At 40.6% G+C, this 17,630-nt stretch overlaps 1 protein-coding gene across 2 annotated transcripts in view; it reads right to left on the bottom strand.

Annotated features, from left to right (window-relative positions):
- Positions 1-393: 393 nt before the first annotated feature.
- Positions 394-17,630, bottom strand: part of LOC134531575 (sodium/potassium/calcium exchanger 4) — a 758,952-nt gene continuing 741,715 nt past the window's right edge. For both annotated transcript variants that reach the window (XM_063367287.1, XM_063367288.1), the window contains exon 10: positions 394-1,231. In XM_063367287.1, coding sequence (XP_063223357.1) covers positions 897-1,231 — 335 coding nt within the window. In that variant the 3' untranslated portion in view covers positions 394-896. The remainder of the gene's footprint in view (positions 1,232-17,630) is intronic.

Here is a 17,630-nt window from a genome sequence, read left to right as displayed (position 1 = left end):
TAAGCATTAAGTAAATTGTTTAAATAGAAATTACGTGTTTTAAAATTTTCTCCGGATCATATAAAATAAAAACTTAATTAGCCCTTGTTTGGAATATTTTTACTTTTAATATTACAAACTTACTCAAAAAAAATCTTTTAAATAGTTTTCTTATAAAAATAAGAATAATTTCCAAACATATATGTAATTCATAATTTATTCATTAAATTATTTTTTAAAATTAATTTTAAAATGAAAGCTATTCAATATATTTTTAATTATTGGAGATGTATTTAAAATCGTTGTGTTGAAATAAAATACTTTAAAACGAGTCTTTCAAACTATTAGGATGTAAAATTAGGAAAAAATTTGTACAAACTTCCAGGAATCTAAATGTTAATTAAAATCAAAACATTTGTGGGAGGTTAACAACCAATTTTATTACAAAATGTGATAAATTTACATTAATTTACTTCCATTTTTAAAACTTTTTGCATAATAAACACCATCAGGATACTTAAAAATTTTAATTAAATTATTTGTACTTAACATTTCTGTTGATAATTTTGAATGATTTAATGGTTTAATTTGCATTAAGTGCGAGGATGTAAAAGTTATAAAAACTTTGTACATGTTTTAGTAATTTTCTTTAATTAAATGTCTCTCGAATGATAATAATATCGTACATATATCGATACAATTATCTGCATGTTTTTTTTTTGAGGACGAAATTTTTTACTGTAGAAAATTACAAAACAATCGTTTTCTTCTTTAAAACATCTATGAAAATATTAAATAGTATAGAATTTAACTGAGATTTCTATCAACTTTTGAATCACTCATTTCCTTTCCGTCCATAACATCGCAGCCCGATGTAGGGACCGAACATTATTAAGTTGTGGAGAGATGCGTGGTGTTCACCGGCCGCACGTGGGCGGGTTCACCTTGAAGAACACGTTCAGCTCGATGAGCGAGGCGAGCACGAGGAAGCAGCCGTACATGAGCAGGCACGCGTGGCCCACCTTGCGGTCCAGAGAGAACCTGTTGCAAGAGAAGGTGGCGTACAGCAGCATGAGCGTGGACAGCAGCGAGATGGCGCTGTACTCCAGGCCGCGCGAGTTGATGCCCACGAAGTGCTGTCCCTCGGTGGTGGGCAGGAAGGACGCCTTGATGAGCCACGGCAGCCCCAGGCACAGCAGGATGTCGAACGTGTTGGAGCCGATGGAGTTGCTGATGCCCATCGAGCCGTGACCTGCACAGACACACCGTTCCTCTGCAGCTTCCTCCGACAGTCCTCAGCTTACTACTTGCAGTGTGAATGAGACATCAACATTTCACATACCTTGCCAATTTGTTAATTTCATAAAATAATGATTATCAATATTTTCATTTATGTCAATTAAAGGTAACTTATTTACAGTGAAACATGAAAATTATTCCAATTGTCTCAATTGTGTTTGGTTTACGGTTTCCATGAGTGTGTTTATTTTCGAATCACAAATTTAATGAGTGCTTTTTGATTTTAACTTTATAATTTTAATTATTTATAAATTTAAAATGTTTTAATTATTTGAAGTAAGATAAATAGTAAATGAGCGACATGATTTAAAATACAATACATTACTAGTGATGTTACAAATCGTATCATGACTAGATGTAGAGAGTGTGTCAGTGTGCGCAATAGAGACACTTATCACTTTCTCTTAACCAATAGGCATCTGTTGTACATATAGAACAAATGAAATCTCCAGTTTCTAAATGTATACAGATCCACACCGACACAACTGATCACGTACACTTAAAATGCATAAAAAACGTATATCATCATATTTTCCTATTTCATCCTAAGAAACACACACAAACACATTTATATACATATACATACAAAAAACAAGGATAAATGAGTTTTAAAAATAAAATAAATAAATTCTCTTACTGAAGCTTAGATTTTGCCATTTCAAAAAAAAAGAAAAAGAAAAAAAACCTTCTGGCACAGCCTACAGGCGTAGGTAGATTTTGAAGCACCTATTTCTTCTGGAAATTTTTTGGAAACTTCTATAAACTCCGGAAAATTTTAAGAATTTATGTACATTACATACTAAATGTTCGACAATATTAATAAAATATTCATTAAACATATTCCCATATTCCATGCTGCAAAAATATTTTGAATGCTTTAACTTAATGCATGCAGCAGTAAAGGTCTTAACGAAATTAATTTTATGTATAATAAGGTAGCTATGCAATTATTTTTTACCTTTAGAAAATATTTTCATCCCTTGCACTAATATATGGTCGTACAAAATGTTTTTTGGCCAAAGGTTTAAGGTCATATTAAAATGGTTAAAAGTAAATTCCGATGAATTTGATACTAAATTTTTTTTTTTTTTTTTTTTAAATCAACCCCTCTTCTTACTGTAATAGTACTTTTCATCAAAAAAAATTTCAGCCAAAAGTTTTAGTTTAAGTTTAGGAAGTTTACAATAAATTATAATGGATTTTAGGTACACACACATAAATATATATATATTTTTTGAGTGGACGATGGTTTTGGGGTCTATGGACCATGACATGAAAAACTATATAAAAAATTTTCGGAAGTCGCACCACGGTAACGGCTAAATTAGGTAGTATTTCTTTAAATCTACCTAAACGGTAAACCAAAATTTTGCCTTCTAAATTCTAAACTTACCAAGGTTCACAGAAATGCAAATTCGTTCCATAACTTTATTTACTCTACGGTGAAAACAATCAAGAAATTCGTTTCATACTACAATGTTTGGAAATTATTCTTTATCAAATTTTGTGGTATCTTGCAGCTTATAACATGTTGTTTTGCGTAGTAAATATATATATATATATATATATATATATAAAGTTGTTACTTTTATCGCCATTTTGGAGAAGTGGTGACGAACAGCTTGTACATTATTTAATAATTTTTAATTATTTTTTTAGGATTTTGAATTTAATCTGCATGTAACGTGGGCTTCCTTTGTCGGCGTTAATCTTAATACCACATCTGCCAGTATGTCGTCAGCTGCGCAGTGTACATGTGTAAATGATGTAATTAGTAAATAGAATAAGTGGAAGGGATTTTGTTCGGTTATATATGTATAACTATGTAATAATAAGCAAGTACATGGTATGTAATGTGCCTAGTACAACTAGTAATTGTAATATTTAAATACATGATAATGGTATCAAGTATGTAAGCCAACGGCCATGATGGGCTAATCGAATTGTTGATAGAAGGTGTTGACAACACTTTCAAAATTATTGTTTTACGCTTAATATACTTTGAAAAAAATTATACTTCATGGTATAATTGTTGGCTTTTATCCAAACATTGGACGATATTCTTGTTCGAGACTCGGCGTGGGGCGGAGCCTAGACGGCGTGGAGGGTCGGCGGGCTTCGGCACGCTCACCGTGGTGCAACAACACTTATTGCCCAAGTCTGGACACCCATTATACATCCTTAGGATAGGTGCGTTAGTTTTTCGGAGAACCATGCTCATGTAATCGCGTTAGTAATGAAATTAAATCGGAACCATCTAGCGTTGAGTGTTATTTCAACTAATCGTTATTTGCACCTGTGTTATTAAGGCGTGGGTGCAGCATTGGTATAGCCGCTTGCCAACAAGCAATTAATGTAAGGTAAAGCAATAGTTGGAACATCTAGCTCTCGTGTTGGCTCGCTATACACGGACGAGAGCCTGAGACTTACTGCCAATTACTGGAGATTCATCAAGGCCTAGCCAAACCATCCATGAATCCTGAGTTATGTCTCTTCACACTGCTCCCAGGAGTTGGCGTTTTAGTTCAAATATACAACTATACACCAGAGCCCAGTTATACATTATCAAGTGGCATCTTCATGTCGGGCAGAATGTTTCGTAAGTATACAAAATGATTTTGAAAATCAACAATTAAAAAAAAAAATTAAAAATTTTCCTTGTGTATTTATTTGTAATAACGTTTCATTAAATGTCGTTAAACATTTTTAAGATAGTTAAATAATTTAATCGCTAATCATAATTTTTTTTAAATTATTATTTTTTATATAAATTCAGTGAATTATTAGAACACATGTCTATCCACACTGTTATTAAATTGGGGGTGATTTTAAAGAAATACACCTATGGTTAAAACTTCTAATAGTTTGCTTTTAAAGCATGTAGAAAACAGTACTTTAGACTATGTCTCACATAGTTACAAGGGATGTTCCTAATGCTGTGTTACAAAGTGAGAAAAAATGTTGCCACAACAAAAGACAATATTATGTGAATTTACGACAGGAGCTCCGATATCAGAGGTGCAATGGCGCATGCAAATAGTACCGGAGAACAGATAAGCAGCAGGCAGATTTCACTGAGTTGAATGTAACCACTATGACAGAAGGACATAACCTAGAATAATGGTCACAAATTGATGTGTGTGCTGTCTTGCTTTTAATGGGCGAGCGAAACTAGTGTTTCAGATAATCATCGATGCCTACAGAGCGTCTATGTACACGACGTCATGTCCCATTACATAGTTGGGCGCTGGTGTTCAGTGTTCAGTAAAGGAAGTCAATGCAACACCCCAAACAAAAACAGTCATTTCAGACTGGGATGGGAGGCAATGCAACAACCCATACAGCAAGGGACACTGCGGTCTGGGATGGGAGGCTTAGCAAACCCAAAAAACAGCGGACACTGCGGTCTGGAATAGGAAACAATGAAACATCCCACAAAGCAAGAGACACTGTGGTCTGGGATTGGAAACAATCCAACAACCCACACAGCAAGGGACACTGCAGTTTGGGATGGGAGGTAATGAAACACCGTACACAGAAAGCGACACAGCGATTTAGGATAGAAGGCAATGTAACAACCCACACAGCAAGGAACACTTAGTTCTGGGATGGGATAAAATGCAACATCCAACAAAGCAAGGGACACTGCAATCTTTGCCAGGATAAAATGAAAAATGCCACACAGCAAGGGACACTTCAAGCTAGGAAGGAAAGCAATCAAAATCTTAAACAGTAAGAGACATTGTGGTTTGTTTTTAGAGTAAATTAAACACAACAGACAGTAAGGAACACTGCATTCTGTTATGAGAGGCAGTGCAAAATACTACACAGCAAGAGATACCATAGTCTGGGATGGGAGGCAATGCAACACCACACACAGCAAAGGACACTGCGGAATGGAAAGAGTGGCAATGCAACACCCCACACAGCAAGGAAAAATGCAGAATAGAATAGCAGGCAATGCAACACCCTACACAGCAAAGGGAACTAAATCTGGGATGAGAGAAAAGGCTATACCATTTTACAGCAAGTGACACAGCGGTCTGGGATATGAGGCAATGCAACACGCTACACAGCTTGGGACACACATTGTTTTTGGATGGGAGGCAATGTATTACCTCACACAGAAAGGGACTTCAGTCTGGGATGGGAGGCAGTGCAACAATCAACACAGCAAGGATCACTGCAGCCTGTGATAAATATCAATGCAACGCCCTACACAACAAAGTAAACAAGATTTGGGATGGGAGACAAAGCTATACCACTTTACAGCCGCAGGTTACTGTAATCGGAGATAGGATTCAATGCTACAACCCAAGCTTCAATGAATCCCGGTCTGGAATATGAGACAATGAAACACCTCACACTGCAAATGACTCTGTCATATGAGGTGGGATGCAATGTAACATCCCACACAGCAAGGGACACTGCGGTCTGGGATAGGTGGCAATTAAACACTCCACACAGGAAGGTAACAGCATTCTGGGATGGGATGAAATGCAACATCCCACACATCAATGGACACTGCAGTCAAGTATGGGAGGCAATTAAATACACCATACAGCAATGGACATGGTGGACTGAGATGGGAAGCAATGCAACATTCCACACAGCAATTTATACTGCAATCTGTTATGGGAAGCCCTGCCACAACCCATACATTAAGGAACACTAATGTCTGGGATATGAACCAATGAAATATCCCACACAACAAGTGACAATGCGTTCTAAAGTGGGCGGCAATGCATTTCACACACAGGTAAAGACACTGCAATCCGGTATGGGAGACCAAACAAATGCATGCAGCAAGGGACTGTGCAGTCTGGGATGGGATGCGGTGCGACAACACACACAGCAAGGATAATTCAGCCTCGTATGTAAAGTAATGCAACTACCCACATAGCAAGGGATCTTCAGTTTAAAAAAGTGGTAATGCAAAACACTACACAGCAAGGAATATTCAATATGGTATGGGATAAAATGCAACATACTACATAGCAAGGGACACGGCAATCTTTGATGAGAGGCAATGCAACAATATTCATGCCAATGGAGACTCCGGTATGGGATGGAAGGCAATGCAACACCACACACATAAGGTAAACTGCAGTCTGGGATGAAATGCATCTAAAAAAACCCACACAGTAAGTTATACTGCGGTGTGGGTTGAGAGGCAATGCAATATGCCTTACAGAGGGACACTGTGGACTGGGACCAAGGATAACTGCAGACTAGAATAGGAGGCAATGCAACAACCAATACAGTAAAGGATACTGCAGCCTGGAATACATGTCTATGCAACACCTTAACAGCAAAGGATACTGCAATCTAGGATGGGTGGCAATGCAAAAACCCAAACATTAAAAGACACAGCAGTCTGGGATATGATACAACCTCATATGCAACCTCATAAAACCGCAAAGGTCCCTGAGTTTTGAGGTGGGTTGCAATGCAACATCTCACACAGCAAGGAACATTGCAGTGTGTGATAGGTGGCAATATTAAATCCCACACAGCAAGGGACACTGCTGTCTGGGATGAGAGGCAAAGCAAAACCTACACAGCAATGGATAATAATGTATGGGATATGAGGCAATTCAACAATTCCCCACAGCAAGGCACACTGCAGTCTGGTATGAAATGCAATGTAACAACTAAAACAGCAAGGGATACCTTGGTTGGTATTGGAGGCATAAAACAAATCACACAGCAAGGGCTAATGGGGTCTGGGATAGGAAGCAGTGCAAACATACAACACAGCAAGGTGATTGTTTTCTGCTACGGGAAACTAATGAAACATTCGACACAGCAATGAGATTGTGGTTTGCGACGGGAACCAATGAGACATTCGACACAGCAACGTATATGGTCATCTGGGACAGGAGGCAATGCAAATTCCTACACTGTGGTGTTGGTATGGGAAGTAATGAAGCACCCTCATACAGCAAGAGACACAACGGTATGGGAGGGAGGCATTTGAACACCGAAACAGCAAGGGATACGGCAGTCAAATATAATAGGCATTACAATGTTCCACACATTAAGAAACACTGTTATCTAGGATTGGAGGCAATGCTATGCATCTCATAACAAGGGAAACTACTGTCTGGGAAATGAGACAATACAAAACCCCATACAGCAAAGGACAATGCGATCTAAAGTGGCAAGCAATGCATACTACACACAGCTAGAGACACTAAAATTTGGTTGGGAGGCAATGCAACACACCTCACAAAGAAAAGCTGTTGTCTGTAATAGGAGGCATTGCAACATACCACACTAAAAGAATACTGTAGTCTTGGATGGGAGGCAATGCAAAACCCCACATAGCAAGAAACTCTGCAGTCTCAAATTGGAAGCAAACATGCCCTACAAATAATGGGACAAAGTTGTTTTAAATGTGAGGCTGTGCATTACCCCACACAGGAAAGGATACTGCAGTTTGGAATGGAAAACAATACATGAATGAACACTGTGGTCTAGAATGCAATATCTTTAACCAACGGTTAATGGAGTCTTCGATGGAAGGCAATGCAATACCTGACAAAGCAAGGACCTTGCAGTCTGATATTGGAGAAAATTCAATGTCTCACACTGCAAGGGAAACTGCAGTCTCGGATGGGAGACAATGCAAATCTCACACAGCAAGGGACACTGCGGTCTGGTATAGGGGTAATGCAATAACCTACAAACAAGGGACACTTCAGTTGTTATGGGTGGCAATGCAACACCCTGCAGAGCAAGGGATACTCAGTCTGGGGGGGGGATAATATGCAACATACTAAACAGCAAAGGACAACTGTGCCACCAAATAGTATTTTTGGCACAATTTTGAATTTGAATTTTTTTAAAATTAGATAATGTCACCAGTCATTCCTTTGCTTCAACAATTTAAACTTGTTCCTCCTCCTGTACACTCCCATTGAACATTTAGACCTGTCACCTCAAGTTCTCCCAGCCCTAGATCCGATTTTTGCCAAGTGTTTGCCAGTCAGACTGGTATCTGTTTATTACTGCCTTGGCGCATGAACGTTGCCTGTAATTTGCCACCGATCCGTGACGAGAACTGCTAGGCCCTGCAAGCTCTCAGGACAGGCCAGTTCCAAGACCTCCCCTGACGCGAGCCATTTACACCAAAGTATAGTCACGTCTCCGGGTCCTGTAGAGTATCTTTCCCACTGTCATCAGCAGCTAAAACACCCCCACCTCTCCAAGTTTTCCTGCGAACACTGACCCAGAGTGATGACCGGCCACTAACCCCGGCCAGGGTCGGCCTCTCCCTAAGTCCACGACACTAGTACAAATGTACATGCTTATGCCACCTGGGGGTAGTTTTGCGAATCACTTCCCATGGGAGTTTGAACGCCCGCTAACTGCCTGCCCTCTGGCGTCTCCTGCAGTAACCAGTACCCTGTATTTCCTTCCCTGGTCACCAGAGCGCAGGCCTAGTCCTCTCCATAAGTCCTATGCTGCTACCAGCCACCTCGTGCGAGTCGTCCTCTACTTGGTTCAGACATACCTCAGTAGGTCGCGCTGACAGCAGGCAGTACCACCAAGTTTGAGATATCGAAGTCTGCTTTTCTCGACAAGCACCTGGGTTATTTTAGGAACCTTTCGTTTCGAAAGCCGAAGCCTCCTCCCTTTCTTTCTTTAATGTCGCCTTTTTAATTACAAGTCTCTGCCACTCCAAAATTACTGCGCGCCGCGATTCGGAACTGACTGCTTCGCATCTACATCATCGGGACGCCTCTCTGTTTTACTTTTAAGATGTGATTAACTAGACAAGGGATGATTCCCACAATGTTAGTGTTTAGGCGTTTGTCATTCCGTGTAGATCTAGCTCGAGTAGTCATGTCATGGTTATCATAAACAATTTTTTTTTTTAATCATGAAACATCCGCGGTGGTTTCACGTGCTCAATAACTGGGCAGATCCTGGAAGACATCACCCTGTTTGACAGGGACCAAGTACCAGGGTACAAGTACCGGGCACTTTCCAAGGACCAGATCAGTTTCCACGGGCAGGATGACTATGGCCCTCTGACGTCCCATCAGCTTTCCACTTCGTCCAGCAATATTCATACTGCCAACCCTTCAGTTTTTAAAACCTTTTCGGACTAGCATCCAACCATGATGTTTCTCAGATCAGACAGCCAGAAGTTTCCTACGACTCTTTAACATTTCTATTGTCGCGAACTTTATTTAAATTATGTTAAGTATCTATATAATTGTCTAATAAGGGCTGGACCATTCTTATAATAATGTGATCTTAAATCCATGTTTTAATGTTTTTGTTAATCAACTTATATTATATGATGTAAAATAATCAAAAGTAAAATAAAAACAGAGGACCTAATGTCTGGACGAAATCATTAATTTACCTTCTGAAACCAAAAGATCCATTAGTTACCCCGAGTCATCAGGAGACTGATGAGGTGTAACACAACCTAGTCTGGAATGATATGCAATGCAACACTCTATATAACAAGGGACACTGCAGTTTGCTATGAGAGGCTATGCAACAACCAACACAGGAAGAGAAACACATCAATTGGGATGGGAGGTAATGCAAAAATCCATATAGCAACGAATACTCAATAATGGATGGGTTAAAATAGAACATACTACACAGCAAGGGACACTGCAGTTTTTGATTGGAGGAAGTGCAAAATTCGCCATAACAAATGTCACTGCGAACTAGCTAGGAAGGCAATGCAACACTTCTCACAACAAGGGACACTGTGGTATGGGATGGGAGAAAATGGATCACACAACACAAAAGAGACACTGCAGTCTGAGGTTTGTTTCAGTGCAGTACCCAAACACAGCAAGGGACACTTAGGTATGAGATAGGAGGCAATGAAACACACCACAACCAAAAACAAACACTGCTTTCCAATATTTAATGCAAAGAAAACCTACTACAAAGTAAGAAATACCACAGTCTGGGTGGGAGGCAATGCAAACCCAACACAATAAGAGACTCTGAAGTCTGGGTTGGGTGTCAATACAACTAACCTAGCAAAAAAACTGGTCAGGGATTTGAAGCTATGCAACACTCCACATAGCTAGTAACTCTGCTGCCTGGGATGAGAGGCAATGCAAAACTCCATACAGCAAGTGGCACTGGTTTGCGATGTGAAATAATGCAACAACCTGCCCTCTAAGGGATTTTGTGGTCTAGGATTTCCTGCAATAAAACTACTAACACAGCAAGATTTACTAGTCTTTGATAAGAGGAAATACATCGTCCCACACAGTAAGGGACACTGTGATCTGAATTGTGTGGCAGTGCCAACACCTTACACATCATAAGACAATGCATTCTGGGATGGGAGGAAATGCAAAACCCCACACATCAAAAGACTCTGCAGCCTGGAAAAAGTGGCTAAGCAATTAACATTATAGTAAGAAATATTTTGGTCTGGGAAACAAGGCAATTCATCAACCTATGTATCAAGGTACACTTTGGTAAGTGGATATGAGACAATGCAACTCCCCTCATAGCAAGGGACTATGCCATCTAATATTGAGGCACAGTGCACAAACCCCACCCAGCAAAGTACACTGTAGTCTGAGATCGGAGGCATTTCAGCACCCCACATAGCAAAAGGATACTGCAGATTAGTTTTGTAGGCAATGCAACACCCTACACACTAAGGATTGATTTGGGAGGGAATGCAACAAACCACACTTCAAGGGACACTGCAGTCTGAGATAAGAGGCATTCAAAACTTTACACAGCAATGCATACTGCAGTCTGGGATAGCTGGTAATGCAACACCCCAAACAGCAAAGTTTACTGTAGTCTAACACCCCCACACAGCAAGTTACTCTGCGGTTCTGAATAGGAGTTAATAAAAAATACCAACTTCATAGAGCACTGCGGATTTGTATGGGTGACAATGCAACACCCCATACAGCAAGGGTTAAGGCAGACTGGGGTGGGAAGCAATGAAACACCCCACACAGCTAGGTACACTGTGGTCTGGGAAAGGAAGCAATTACATCCCAAAAATAGACTCAAGTCATCTGGGATGTTAGGCAAAACAACACTCAAAACAGCAAGGGACCATGCACCCTAGGATGGAAGACAATGCATCACCCCACACAGCAAGGGACACAACAAACTGGGATGCGATGAAACACCAAAAACAGCAAATGAGACTATAGTCTGGTAGGGGAGGAAATGCAATACCCAAACCAGCTAGGTAACTGTGGTCAGGGATGGGAGGCAACGCAACACCCCACATAGCAAAAACTCTGCGGTCTGGGATGAAATGAATTGCAACAATTCATACAAATAGGGACACTTTGGTTAAGAATGGGTAACAATGAAAAACCCCACACTGCCCGGGAGTCTGCGGTCTCGGATAGGAAGCAATGACAAGCTAAAACGAACGATGCACAGCAGACTGTGAAATTAGGCAATGCAAAACACGACACAGCAAAGGGACCTTGAATCTGGAATAGAATGTAATGCCACACCCCATGCAGCAAGGGACACCGCGGTCTGATATGGAAGGAAATAACAGTCCCTCATACAGCAAGGGACACAGTAGTATACATGAGGAGGCAATGAACCACCTGACACAGCATGGAATACTGTGTTCTGCGATAAGAGGCAATGCAACACACTACACATCAAGAGACACTGCGGGCTGGTTAGGAGGCAATGCAATAACACAACCGGCAAGTGGCACAGCGATTTGGAATGGGAGGCAATGCAACACCACCCACAGCAAGGGTACTGCAGTGTGAAATCGAAGACAATTTAAAACCCCACACAGGAGGCTTAACTACTGTCTGGAATGGGAGGCAATGCAATATCTTTAACCAACGGTTAATGTACAGTATGTACGGCAATGCCAAACCTGACACAGCAAGGGACCTTGCAGTCTGGGATTGTAGGAAATTCAACCCCGCACACAGCAAGGCACACTGCGGTCTGGTATGGAAGGCAATGCAACATCCCTCACAGCAAGGGATACTCAGTTTGGGATGGGATATTATGCAACATACTACACAGCAAGGTACACTGAAGTCATTGATGGGTGGCAATGCAAAATTCCACACTGCAGTATGGTATTGGAGGAAATGAAACACACCACACAGAAATGAACACTGTAGTCTGGTATGGGAGGCAAAGCAACATAATACACAGCCAGATATATCACAGTCTAGGATAGAAGAATTGCATCAACTCACAATGCCAGGTACACTGCGGTATGGGATGGGCGACAATAGAACGTACAACAAGGAAAGGGACACTAAAGTCTAGGACTGCAGTCATTGCATTAGCCCACACAGCAAGGAATATACAGTCTGGAATGGTCTGCATTCTGTTATGGGAATCAATTCAACACCAAACCCAGTAAGGGACACTACAGTAAAGGATTTGAGGCAATACAAAACCCCATACAGCAAGGGCACTGCGGTTTGGAATGTGAGGCAATGTAACACCCCACACTGCAAGGCATTTTGCGGTCTGGAATGGGTGGCAATAAATCAGCTCACACAGCAAGGAATACTGCAGTCTTGTATAAGAGGAAATGCAAAACCCCACACAGTAAGGGACACTGCTGTCTGGGATGGGAGGCAATGCAACATAATACACAGCAAGATATACTACAGTTTAGGAAGGGAGCATTGCAACACCACACGCATCATGAGACAATGTGTTCTGGGTTGGGAGGCAGTGCAACAAACCCACACAGCAAGAAAAACGATTGTCTGGGATAAGAGGCATGCAATACCCCTCACTACAATAACACTCCGATCTGGGATGGGAGGCAACCCAACCTTTCACATAGCAATGGACACTGAGGTATGGGATGGGAGGCAAAACAACACCCAACATAGAAACGGAGACTGCGGCCTTGAATAAAAAGCTATGCAACACACCACATAGTAAAAAATACTGCAGTCTGGAAAAGGAAGCAATTCATTAACATTAAAAATGAAGCGACTTATTGGTCTGGGATATGAGATAATGCCACACCCCATACGGCAAGGGACACTTCGTGTAAAATTGGGGTGCTAGGTAACACCCCCCTCCACCTTAAGTCTGGGATGGGAGGCATTGCAGCACCCACACAGACAAAGGATATTGTGGTATTGTTTTGTGGGAAATTCAACACCCTACACAGCAACGTACACTGTGGTTTGTAATGGGAGGCAAAGCAATATTCAATACAACAAGAGACACTGCAGTAGTGATGGCAGACAGGTCTGAGGACTTTAAGATCTCCTGCGGGATAGGGGTGGTAAGATCACTGTGGTAAAGATAGGCCCCTCAGAGGGGGTAGGGTAAGAGGCTATGCTATTCCTATCCCAGGGGGAAAATTACAACAAAGAGGGGGAGGAGGTAGGAGGCTGTGTTATTCTCGGTCTATATGTGGCCATTTTGTTTCCTATCAACAGGTGGTTGCTTGGGGTGGGCATGGCAGGTGGGTGTGTCGCCACATGGAGTTATCTTTGGAGTGCGTCGTCTGCTGCGGACCATAGCAACAGGTGTTTGCTTGGGGTGGGCGTGGCGGGTGGGTATGTCGACACGTGGATTTATCGTTGGAGTGCGTCGTCTGCTGCGGGCGACGACGTCTGATGTGGTTCATTCTTTAGGAGCTAGGAGGCATTGCTATGTAGCGCTGAAGTTATTTTTACTAATAATAATAATAAAAATGTTGAGGCGGCAGCTGGTGTTTGTTCCAGGGGACGTGAGAACATCGAGGTTGGAAGGCAGCTACCTTACCAACCAGACCATGAGGTCAGTTGAAGAGTAAATAAAGAAATAACGAATATAAGCTACAGTACTAGGTTTGCCGACCTACACTCACGGAGAGGTGGTGGGGTGGGGGGCGCCACCTCCTAGTACTAGCTATGATATAAGCCACCATCTGTAATACCAACTCTCGCCACCAGAGTGCGCCAGAGAGAGAACCCATTATCTTTAATTCCAATTAACGCCACAGAAAGTGTGCCACAGTCAACCGCTGTCTAGTGGTCGTCTGCTGGGACTCCATGCACAGTGCACACCAATAATAATAATAATAATAATAATAATAATAATTTCCCCCTGAGCCACTTTATATATATAGTTTTAGTTAAGAGGGAATTACATTAATAACATCACTAAAATACCATAGTGGTAGATATGTTCAAAAAATATTTTAAATAATTTTTTTTATATATATTAAAAAAGCATATGTAGGAGTTAAAGAGAGAAACCACCAATCTGTTTTTTTATAGTTTTAGGTCACAGTTTAGTTCAAATAGAGACCGTCATCTTTTTTTACACTACTAGGTGATGGTGGGATATTTAAAAAGAAAGTTTAAATACTAAATACATCATCTATCTTGGTTTTTCATTGTCTACGACTATAACAATGCTATAGGCATATTTATTACAAGTATGCTTATAGTGCTAGCTTACAGCAATATTTTTTATACTTAATAATATTTCTGTATAGTATTTCAAAAATATATAATTTTTTTATTATCCCACTGATTAGGTATTTTTACCTATAGTAATAAATTCTTGATTTATTATTATGTGTAATGTGTTTGCTTTTATTGTTTTAATTGTGATAGCTTGCATTTTAATATATTCCTTAACTTTTTTTAAAAGTTAAGCATTATATTTTTATGGTTTATTATAGTGTCAAGAATACTAGCATCACTTCATATATAGTGTGAAGTCGAATTTCTGTGTAGTGAGCATCGCTGGGTCGAGACGTGTTTTCCCTTTTTGTTTTAATAATAACCCAATCAGCCCCACGCGATGGGGGGCCATCAGCCAGTGCTCATCGCCCATTAGCAAAGCTACAGAGTGCCTGTAGAGTCTTTCCATTAATATTATTTAGAAGTAAACATTTATCTCAAGTTAAATATTTTTTCCACATTTAAATATTACATGTGCCTGTATAGCATTTGTTATACAAATGTAATTTCTCCCAAGTTAAACATTTATTCCCCCATGTAAATATTATGTGTGTCTTCCAGACAAAAGTAAAATAATAACTCTCATAACAGTCAAAGAGTTTTAAAAACTTTTAAACCAGTCATGTCTCCCGCAATCACAGAAGGGGGGGGGGGGGCATGCTAGAAATACAATGCAGGCGGTACCAGCCCGCCATCATCATGTAGCTCTTTACACTTATTAAAAATTACTCGTGCCTAGTAAGTTACCAGCCACATGTAACATACATAGCATTTTGGATATTAAAATAATTTAGACGACACAAGAGGTTTCATTTTAAAAAAGTAATGAAGTTTTTATTTATGTTAAAAAAATTCAAGTCTGTTTATTTTTTTTTGGCCTCTATCACCAGAAGTTTAGCCACCACGTGTGAGCTGGGTAGCAAGGGCACGCGTGGTGGGGAAGGCACATGATATCCCCGGAGCTCTTCCAGGGTGAGGGGGCGTCCCCAGGGACACGTCCCTGAGGACCCCACTACCCCCTGCAGCCCCTCGGGCAGGGTTGTGGTAGCCGTGGAGGAGGGCGTGTGCGACGATCCCTCTTGCATCTCTTCAGCGAAGTCTGCCGCAATGTCTGGAGGTATGCCCTCCTCTACTTCTTCCGCGAAGAAGGCTGCGACAATGTCGGCTGGAACATGCTTCATTGTTTTTTGTTTTATTTTTGAGCTGGGGAGATCTGTAGAATGTCTCATATTTCAAGCATCGCGTTCGCTACTGTTACAACAGTACATTTCATTCAAATCAGGAACAGGACTTGAAAAAGCAATCTAGCCTGAAAAAAATACGTTAATTTCAATCTAGCCTAAAAAAAATTACGTTAATTCTAATATAGCCTGAATAAAATACGTTAAGTTCAAACTAGCCTGGAATAAATTACCTTAAGTTCAATCTAGCCTGGAAAAAAAATACATCATCTTCAATCTAGCCTGGAAAAAAATACGTTAACTTCAAACAATCCTAAAATTATATCCATTATGATCAAGCCAGCCTGTAATAGTTTACATTAAATCAGGTCAGGAATTTAAAACCAATCTAGCCTGAAAAAAAAAAACATGTTAAGTTCAATCTAGCCTGGAAAAAAATATGTTAAGTTCAATATAGCCTGAAAAAAATATATTAAGTCTTATCTAGCCTGAAAAAATTATGTTAAGATAAAGTTAACCTGTAAATGATATGTTACATATTTAAGATAAAGCCATTGTGTAACAATTTGATTTAACTGCTGCAATAGGATAGATTAAAAAAACCTAAACACAAGTTTTTTTAACATACCAACGGTTTATACTCCACATGCATAATGGAGGTATCCAATGGCACAAGTTGGGAGGTTCAGAGAGTGCTGTTGGTTTCCTACAACCACCCCTCGGGAGTCAGCTGGGGAGGCAGTATAGTTATTTTCCTTCAACTCTCATTAGTCCTCCGAGCAGGGGAGGTGGGAGAGTGCAGTTGTGTTCCTAAAACCACTGCTCGGAGGAAACGTCAGCTGTGTTCTATTCTGTCTGACTGCTGAACATTAATGTAAATTTTTTACAGAGGATGTGGTGAGGCACATGCTGGGGAAGGGCGTACGTGTTTATGCCCCCCAGGGAAAGTGTTGACACCATATTCAGAAAGCCAACGCTTATTATCTCCTGAAGACAATGCTACCTTGTTCACTTGCTCCATAAACACGGTGTGGCCTCGCGATCGGAAATGATTCTGAGTGCCAAGAATCCGAGAATTTTGAACTAAGTAATCCATGTACTCAGGGAACAGGAGCGATCACAGTGCCTGGCCTTAACAACCTTGGCTTTACACATAGAAGAACCATCTTCCATCTTAAATGGATAAAGTTGACGTCGTACCTCCTCTTTATTAAACAAAAACCCGGGTCACAGTCCTGTCCGCGGCGCAACACTCCAGCCATGGCCCTGGTAGTGCCACCACTCGTCACCAGATGGCAGTTGTAAATATAAAGAGACAATGTATTATAGTTATGTTATAGATGTTATTATTGTAAATATTTAGGTAGATTATTAAGTGTATATTGTAAGTATGTTTTGTAGATGTGGAAATAATATTGTAAAATGCAAAAGATCAAAAGGGATAGAAATATGTAAAACTTTAACACAAATATACTAGAAGAAACTTGTATAAATTGTGCGGGCTAACAAGCCTAGACAGCTCTTCTCTCCCAGCCAATCTGGGAGTAGAAAGCCATTGTGAGCTCTCCTCTCCCACCAATCTGGGAGAATAAATACTGACACAGGCAAAAGTGGTATTATTGGCTTGCCTTCCTCCTTTTTCCCTTCCTCAGCTAGCGACTATTAGTGAGACCGCGGGCTTCCTTCGTTCTCTCTCATTCTACCTCTCTCCCATTCTCCTCAGCTAGCGACT

This window comes from Bacillus rossius, chromosome 5 (genome assembly GCF_032445375.1).
Source record: "Bacillus rossius redtenbacheri isolate Brsri chromosome 5, Brsri_v3, whole genome shotgun sequence".
Lineage (NCBI taxonomy): Eukaryota > Metazoa > Arthropoda > Insecta > Phasmatodea > Bacillidae > Bacillus > Bacillus rossius.
Note: the sequence above shows the minus strand (reverse complement) of the source record. Positions and strands in the feature narration are given on the sequence as shown.